General features: G+C 38.7%; 2 protein-coding genes across 2 annotated transcripts; both read right to left on the bottom strand.

The window, feature by feature from the left end:
* Nucleotides 1-1113: 1113 nt before the first annotated feature.
* lama3 (laminin, alpha 3) lies at nt 1114-5610 on the bottom strand. Its single transcript, XM_034229934.1, has 11 exons — nt 5420-5610; nt 5171-5341; nt 4892-5008; nt 4136-4248; nt 3758-3938; nt 3108-3254; nt 2849-3008; nt 2614-2741; nt 2426-2519; nt 2229-2336; nt 1114-1949 (listed from the first exon to the last, which is right to left on the bottom strand). The coding sequence occupies exons 3-11, from the start codon at nt 4952-4954 to the stop codon at nt 1804-1806; spliced, it is 1140 nt and encodes a 379-aa protein (XP_034085825.1). The 5' UTR covers nt 4955-5008; nt 5171-5341; nt 5420-5610; the 3' UTR covers nt 1114-1803.
* On the bottom strand, nt 5372-7756 carry LOC117555163 (laminin subunit alpha-5-like). The gene is made up of 6 exons (XM_034229935.1): nt 7606-7756; nt 6285-6659; nt 6052-6206; nt 5814-5955; nt 5634-5724; nt 5372-5536 (listed from the first exon to the last, which is right to left on the bottom strand). Exons 2-6 carry the CDS (start codon nt 6429-6431, stop codon nt 5403-5405), a joined length of 669 nt encoding a protein of 222 aa, XP_034085826.1. The 5' UTR covers nt 6432-6659; nt 7606-7756; the 3' UTR covers nt 5372-5402.
* Between the last annotated feature and the right edge of the window lie 1299 nt (nt 7757-9055).

The following is a 9055-nucleotide window of genomic DNA, read 5'->3' as shown; positions in this document are numbered from 1 at the left end:
ATGTGAAGTACGCTTGGAATGCAAGACAAAGGTCAGAGTCAAAATCTATAGCACTTCAAAGATGACCATTCATGTGCATAACAATAGAGTGGTTGTCATATGCAGTAAGAAGCTGCATAAGTGAAAAAGACAGTGGTGTCTGTTCAGGGGAAAACCAGAGAGAAAGGTAAGCTAAATGTTTTGTTTTTTTCCAGGGAATGAAAGAGATACAGAAAAGCAAAGTATTTGTGTGAATTGAGGTGGGATTTGCATGTGAATGGGGAGAACTGTAAATGACATCTCACATAGCCATCATATCCATTAGGGTAATAAACAGAAAGAAAGGATCACACAAAGGGTTGAAAATCCAGGGCGGCAAGGAATAATGGAAAAGTTACAGGGACTTTTGGGAGATAAAATAATAAAATACTGTCTGTGTTATTTTAAATGTATAAACGCAATTTGTGCAGTATCCATTTATTTGTAGAGGTCAAAACAGCTTATGGCAGAAATGCATTGTAAAAAGAAGCATTTTCAAATTAACCAGGTTGACTACATGGGCTTTATTTCAACTCACACTAACATAATGCCTTTTATTATTTATTTAATTAATGTTAACCTATTTACACATTTGAAGTTGATTTGTGTTCAGTAATAAGATTGTATCTTACAATATCGGGACATTTTGTAATGGGTGACACCTAAAATCTGGATTGAATTACTTAATTATTGCTTTGTTTTTCAGCAGGGTAGTTTCAGTTTTTTCAAGACGCGACGCAGACGGACCCGGTGGAATCTAGGGGTTATGAGACAGTACCTTCTGTTCTTTGTCACGCCTGGTAAGTAAAAATCGGACAGCTGTCTTGTACATGTGTTTCAATTATCACCCATTTAGTTCAGTTCAGGGTCACAGAAGACTACTGCCTTACTGAGCATGGCACATAAGGTAGAGCACTCCCTCTAATGGTCAAAATAAGAAATGCAGATTAAATTGTATTCCTGTTAGAAACGCAATAATCATCTTAAACCCAAAATATGTGATATGCTTTGGTTTGGCTATGGAATGACTGAAATTTTTTTGCCTTTTCATAATTTAATTCAAAACAAAGGCCAGTATTGCCCAAGTGTGTTCAGTAGTATAACTTGGCTTTGTGTCGCTATGTGGTGTGGTAAAGAACCTCATGCAGGCTCTCATGTCCCTGTACATGTATTGTTATTTGGTACGGAAAGAGGTTGATATAAAAATATAATGAAATAACCATCATGCACTACTTCCTTTCATACAGCTTGCATGGTTTGGTTGTGCACATCAAATTGTATCAGATAATTGCCAAATAGAAAAATCTGGCTAATATTGATAACACAAAGGGTTAGTTAAAAGACTAATTTAGTGTTTTTATTGTGGTTCTTAAATGAATTCGTTCTAAGGACAGTTTTATAGCTAAATTCTTCGTAAATTGCAGTAACTGTTTCTACCCTTCAAGTAGATTCAGAGCATCTTTCCAAACATTTTCCCCAAATCTATCATATTCATATACCATCCAATCATTGCTATGTTTTATGTTCATGTTAAAATGCAAACATAATACTATACAACTGCCTAACAAATACTCATTTTATAATATGTAAAAGCCAAGAGATCGTTTTAAACCAAATCATTGTTCAACAGGTGCAGCAACAGTAGCAATGGGGGGCTTGTCTCATCAAAGAGGATTTTAAATGAAGTTCTGCCGGTTTAACAGAACCTGACAATATGAATTTCTGATGATGAAAAACGGCTGTGGTGTTAGATAAGTCGGCATGTCACCCATTAATTACAAGTCCTTATTCTTTAGGACATCTATTAATGCTGACAGGGTCAACCACCCTGGATCCCTTCTCAAATGCCACAGGTCTTCTATTCAGCTTCACATTTCGTAAGCAGCCCACAAACGGTGAGTGTACGGGGACTCCCTTCTGCTTTGTGGTCCCTGAATGGAGAAAAAATCAAATCAGAAACCCACATTACGTTTAGCTGACTCTTGTATCCAAAGCGACGTTACATAAGTGCAAAAAACCACAAACAAAAAACAATCAAATCTTAATTCAAATGAAAATGCATTGACAACAGTTGAACTGATTTCCCATTTATTCAAGCAATATTAAAGAAAATGAGTTCGATAATGATTTGACATGTAGTTGAATGAGTGCAATGGTCGAAGAAAACCCAATATTGTAAAAAATATCCGGTGAGTTATTTGTTGATTTACCTCCGATGTAAAGTGTATCCAGTCCTGTGTAGCCGGATGTGAAGAGGACATTTTTCCGCTCAGACATGGAGTCCATCTGCAGTTTGATAATGTCACGTTTCCTGGACACTGGATAACAGTATAGAACCTTACATTAATAGCTACTCATGTATCATCACGTTTTTGTAAGGTTGTCAGCATGAGAAAGCATACACTACCTGTTATCACGTGAAACTTTCCATCACAGAGGCTTTGTGGAGGAGTCACTGAGACACTGACAGCACTGTTAGCATCATTTAACTTTACACCCACCTGGTGAAAGATTAAAGTCATATTGTTTGAATGCAGTTGTTCTTGCTAATTCCCTCCTGATCAGCTGTGATTGGTTATTCTAAAAAGGCTTTACCTTGTTTTCCTTTAAGAACACATTTAGGCTGGTCTTGTGACTTTGAACGTGGAAGAGGAGACCTGTCAGATATTGAGGCCGTAGCTCAAAAGCCAACACAAACTGAGAGCCAGCGTTGAAGTAATTCTCTAAAATAGAAATATTCCTTATTAGATATGAGGTCAGTGTTATGTGTGAGTTAAATTCATACACCAACAAGAGGTCAATTCAACAGGCACCATGACGTTTGACAAACCTAAGGCGATATGACCACCACCAAAGTATGTCCCCATCTCTGTGAGCCCATCCAAGCAGGGTAGAGTTTTGTAGCTTCCTTTAGGCTCACCGATAGCTACGTCATTCATTTTGAAATCCCGTATACAACCGATAACACTGTTTATGGTAATGTTGTGTCCCTGAGGGAGGACAGAAAGAGATAAAGGAAAGAAGGTCAACAAATAAGGGAAAAATGGCTGTCTAACAGTCAATCAGTGACTCAAAGGTGTAATACAGACCTTTGTATATCCCTTGATATCCCCTCCCAGATACACAGGGTTGTGAAAGTCTAAAGACGATCCTTCATTATTTGGCAGGTGTCCATCAGTCACACGGATCCCATCGACAAGCAGATGAAAAGAGCTCTTCTCCACACTGAACTCCACCTGTCACACAGGTAACATGACCCAACAAAAGTTATTCCCCTAAAGATGCCAAACTGATTTTAATTCACAATAAGTTTACATTTTTAGCAAAAACATAACTAGACAACAAGGGCCGTTAAGCTTTGGACTCCTTCATGTTGAAAATATTTGAAGGTGGTGTGTGAGTGTACTCTGATAGACATTCATACAAAGACTTATTATATTATAATAACACAAAGCCATCATGCATATTTTGGATCATTTTTGCAGTGTTTGATTCAAAGCAAATCATCTGGAAGTAATGTAAACTAAGCTAGGGAAATGTTAACTCATCTAGTTCAAGCATTAGCTCATCATATAACTACAGCTAATATAATTGGCAAGAGACAGGACATTTAGACTTCTGTTGTGCAAAAATGAAGACCTAAAATTACTGCAAATTGTGAGTGGTATATTTAGCTCCATTGTAAACTATGTGTGAGACTGGAAAGTGTTATAGGCTTAGCAACAAAAAAGCCAATTACTCTGTGCCAGTCCCCGTCGCTGCTCTTCTGCTTGTGCTGGATGAGTCTGTTTTGCCCGAGGGACATCTTGATCTTGCCATTGGCCATGTAAAGAGCCAGCAGGGGGATGACTCCTCTCCCTGCTACATGGAGAATCAGCCCTTTGGACAGCTTCGTCTTTACGTCAAGAGAGAAATGAGGCCTGAGACACAAGAGTGAGGTCTCTGTTAATATGAAATATTAAATAGATAGATAGATGCATTTAAAAGTGTAATAAGGGAGGTTTTATTTGACAACATACCCAAAAGTACACCAAACCAAAACTATAAAATACTCGACCAACACTCGTAATTTCCACATCTTCAGAAAGTTATTTTATTGTTTGTATAACTGCATTACCTGTGATTGAGGTCCTGTTGTGGCAGGGTGTAACTGAGCCAGCTGTGCTTCTCATAGAGATGATACTCTGCATGTTGTGCTTGCCGATATTTACACTGGCTGCCTGCAGGAGCCTGAATTTGACACATCGCAGAGAAACGCATCACTATTTAATTATATGAGCAGTGGGGTAATTATCATGGTGCTGTAGTAATAATGGCTTCTGTGCTTTCATGGTCTTTTACAGGGGCTGGTAAAAGTGTGTGTGGCGGCAGACATAAACGGCCAAGGCCAATGACCTTTTGTGAAAATTATCTTAGATAAAATAGCTCTGTTCACAGCTAAATAAACATAAATGCTTTTATGTTTTCCTGGTTTCTTTCAGCTGTATGTGTCCATTTACTTTGAAAGTGCTGCAAACTAGGAGTCGAGGTTAAAACAATTGTTGCAGATATGGATTTGTGAGAAGATCTTTTGTTGTTGTTTTTGTCAAACATGCAATCACATGTTTGGCATATAAACTGATCTGACTTGTTTGACTTAGGGCAGTTATTGTTCAATGGCCTTTTAAACATGTTCTTGTTTAAAATAGCTGCCTAACACACAGTTGTCGGAAACGAAAACAATAGGGCAATAGATGGTTACAAGTTTTGTAGAGCAGCTGTTGACTACAGAGTCAGGTGATTGTCTCTCTGGGTTCATCACTATGAGAAACACATTTAGAGCAGCTTTAAGCTACTGCTGGCAAGAAACCAAACTTTGAAAGAAAAACGTTACCCTGTGAAGAAAGTGTCTTGTCTCCTTTATAACATCCTTGATTCTCCTGATGCTTTCTGTCATGTTGGCACCAGGAAGCCTCTTCCTGCTGAGAGCCTCAACATCTGTGATTTTGTCCTTTAACACAGGGAGGGCTGTGTTCAAGTTCTTCACTGAACAATCACATAAAACAAATTTAACTCAATGAGATTATTTCAGCTAGATTTCAGTTTAGCAAGATTACATTTATGAAAGCAATATAATTAATAATGTGTATTTTTTCTGCCATTGAATACTCACATGTCTGGTCTGAATCAACCAAAATATCGTCAATATTCACACTGACATCGGTCAAAGTTAGTTTCTGCACTTCCTGGCTGATGTGCCTGAGTCTCTGTGTTATTTTACTGACTGTGGAGTTAGAGGCAGATGCAGCGTTTTTTGCAGACTCTATGGAGATGCCTGTGTCGTCTGAAATCAAAAGACTATTATAATCCGTTGTTAAGAAGGTACAGTGTGTAATATATCCTTGTCATGTGATCCTCAAACCTTTTCTGATATTTTTGAGGTTGTCACTGACTGTAGAGATGCCCATTCGCAGTAATTCTCCTTTTTCCATCTTCTTCTTCATGCCATCTTTAAGAATGTTCATTGTCTGGGACTGCACTGTTAAAAATAAATTAAAAAGGGTTTCAATTTTGTGTATTTAAAAGTAATAAAATGTGTAAGACTTGGTACTGTATAAATCATGCTTTTCTCGCACTTTTAAGTGTCTCGTTGGCTTCTGTCCACAAATGTGTTGATTTATCTTTGAGTCCTTTGGCCATGTTGACAAGACCTGCCTCCTTTGCATCCTAATAAATAGAATCAGAATAATATCAACATTTCTGCTAATGCTATTTATATTATTTAACATTCAGTCTACTAAAATCACCTGTGTTACCATTAGTGCTCTTTCAGCCGCCTCTCTGCTCTGACTTGCTGCCATCTCTGCATTGTCTTTGGCATTTATGATGCTGTTATAAACTCCTATACCCAGTTCACTGAGCAGGTCATCACTGATGGTACTAACATTATGAAGCAATCTGAAATGACAGTGAATTAATATCAGCAGTTGTCTTTAGTGTTAATAGTCATCTTAACTATATTCACATTTTTAAATTCCTCTGTTTCACACTTACGGTTGAAACTCTGCTGCCACTCTGCTGAGCTCCTCTGCGTGCTCCTCAGCCTTAGTAACACTGCCCATCGTGGCCTTCATTTGGAAAATGTTATTTAACTTTTGAAAGAGTTTCCACTTGGCACCATCTACTTCAGCTGCATGGTTTTCAAATTCCTGCAATTTTCACACAATGAAATCAGATTGCACACTAAAAAAATGTGTCTGGTTATTATGCTGGTAGTTGCTGCTTACTTTCTTGGTTTCGTCAAGCATTACAAATATGTTGGTTATATTCTTTAGCAGATCTTTAGTTATTTCTGTCACAGGATGGAGCCTCTTTTGTTTTGTCCCCAGCTGAGATTGAAGATACTGACAAATGATAAACAAACATAAACACATCAGGGACACCACACAATGAGGAATGTATAAGGCTACCAGTGCTAGCTATGTACCACATCACCTCCAGATGTTTTACGGCATTACGACCCCTCCTGTTGAGGGCCTGTGTCGTGTGTACTCTGTCCTCAGCATCTGACAGCAGCTCAGCCATCTCCCTCAGAGCAGAGTCTGAGAACATCAGAGACTCTACTACAGTCAGATTCAATACTGCCTGGTCTGTGGCTGACACTGAGGAAAAAACACACTTATTATTTTTACACGTTAAGGCAATCTACTCTGTTACATTGATATACATTTTCTGGGTTGTATATTATATATATGTTGGAAATGGACCAAACTGTGTTATCAATGTGTTACTCCATTTCCATTTTTATCTTTGCAGTTGTATTATCTCAGCCAATGGGACTTTTGCTAAGCTAACCGGCTGTAGCTATACATTTATATAAAATAGTAAAAGTGGGTTGTATCCTAACTGACATTCGTAACAGAACATTTCTGCATCCTTTTATCCATAAACTGTAAGAAATTAAAATCAATGTTGATATGGCGTAATTTAAATTAAATACAGGGTTTTAATTTAAAGCAGTTTTATTGTGAAAAAACCGGAAGTTTACACTTACACCTTTATTCTGAAAATTCTTCATTTCCGGTTAGCATTAGCATGTGGCTAACGTTTTGAAACCGTGAATTGAAGGTAAAATTACATGTGATGTTGTACACTAAACACACTGGGATTAACACTCATTTATTGACGCTGAAATAACGTTTATCAGGGAATATTTAAATAACCACAGACATCAGAATTATGTAATTTAGCAACAGAAAAAGGCAGGAATTGCATTGGACCCGCCCCCGTCGACGCCAGCCAATAACAGAAGACTACAGTGGACAACCCGTGAGCCACAGGATGGATCGGCCCTTTTTCTGAGCTCGGCTGACCCAACGCAGACGCGAGAGGCAACCAGCTGAATGGGGAGAGGCCTCCATTTTGCAATTTCATTGTAGATCACCGCATTATTTGTGTAATTAAATGCTGTTCACTTTTATAAGCTTCCCTTGACTCTTTTCAGTTTGTCCTGCTCTCAGGGTTCAAGAATTTCCTACAAAACTGAGCTGTCTGAACATAAGCTCTATGCCAGGAAGTAATCAATTAATCAATGTTGTTGTATCTCACATTTGTGCACGTCCTCCTGCTCTCTGTCTCTCTGAGCAGTGCATCCTTTGTCTCTCATTTCCTGCATGATGCGCTGAGCCTCTTCCATCATCCTGGCTTTGCTGTTTTCAGAGAGAGTAGCAGCCTCTCTGGGTTTCACATCAGTTTGCTGCTTTAATAAATCTGACAGATGGCAATAACAGAAACACTGCTTTTAAAATATATATCTGTTGGTCACTTTGGCATCATTATTCCGTCACACAACATCATTGATAAATCTGGGTTCTTGCCCAACATCTACACAGGGCTGTAAGCAGGGCCGCCCCTCCCTACAGGCCAATCACGCAGGCTGCATGGGGCCCCGCCTTGCGCAGGGGGCCCCGCCCAGAGGGCCTCAGCTGCTGTGCGCAGTTCTCCACTCAGTTCTCCACTCAGTTCTCCGCGCACCCCCCGCGAGAGTGAGAGGTGACAAGGGGAGCACGTGTGTAACCCGACACCGTTGCAATGAATCGACATCTGACCAATCACGGCTTTGATACGGCCACTAGTGCAGGTGAAGAGATGTCGGTGAAAATACAGTTTCAGTCCGGGGCAAGCAAAAGGGGAAACAAAACATGAAGAAACTAGAGCATCACTCGAAGGTGGGTTATTGTATGAGTCAAATATACAACTTGTGAATGTAGTATAAGTCAAATTGCCAATTGCCATATTAAAACATCAGCTGCAATTCAGGACATGAAGAAGGCAGTCTCTGCATAGCATATAGGCTAATGGCATTTAAAAACAGTAAAAGATAATAAAAGAAACATTAAAAGAAAAAATATATGAATAAAAAGTAAACTTTTAACAGTCCTCATCATGTCAACCACAACACAGAGAAATACTGATAGAAATGTGTGTGTAGTTGTTGATACATTGCTGACAGAGGGAACTACATTTGAATACAGATTTAAGAAATATCAGTTTTTGAGCATGTCATAAGCATGTTTTGTCTTGACTATATTACAACAATATTATAATAAAATAATATATTTATATTATTGAATTGATTATGATTATTATTAGTAGTAGTAGAAGTAGTTTATTTGCATTAATTATATTTTAATCTTTTTGAGGCTAGTATTTGGCAGGAAATGCAGACGTACCTGTAAACGCATACTGAACGACATACATGCACATTTACCATTTACCTCACTGTATACAAAAGTAACTGTTGATAATAATAATAAACAGGAATTATATTTGCAAAGTAGCCTACTTTGTTTCCAAAAACAACTGTCGGTTGGGGGGGGGCCTCATCTCACAATGTCGCTTGGGGCCCCAAGTTGGCCAGGGGCGGCCCTGGCTGTAAGTGTAATGTCCCGAAAATGTAAAATGAATGATAAACTGATGTAGGCCTACCTTGTATTGCTGCGAGAAGATCCTCTACCTTCGACTTTGTTTCATTCACATTCTGCACAAGCTTCTCCAG

This window comes from Gymnodraco acuticeps, unplaced genomic scaffold (genome assembly GCF_902827175.1).
Source record: "Gymnodraco acuticeps unplaced genomic scaffold, fGymAcu1.1, whole genome shotgun sequence".
NCBI classification, from domain to species: domain Eukaryota; kingdom Metazoa; phylum Chordata; class Actinopteri; order Perciformes; family Bathydraconidae; genus Gymnodraco; species Gymnodraco acuticeps.
This window is presented reverse-complemented; position numbering and strand designations above follow the sequence as displayed.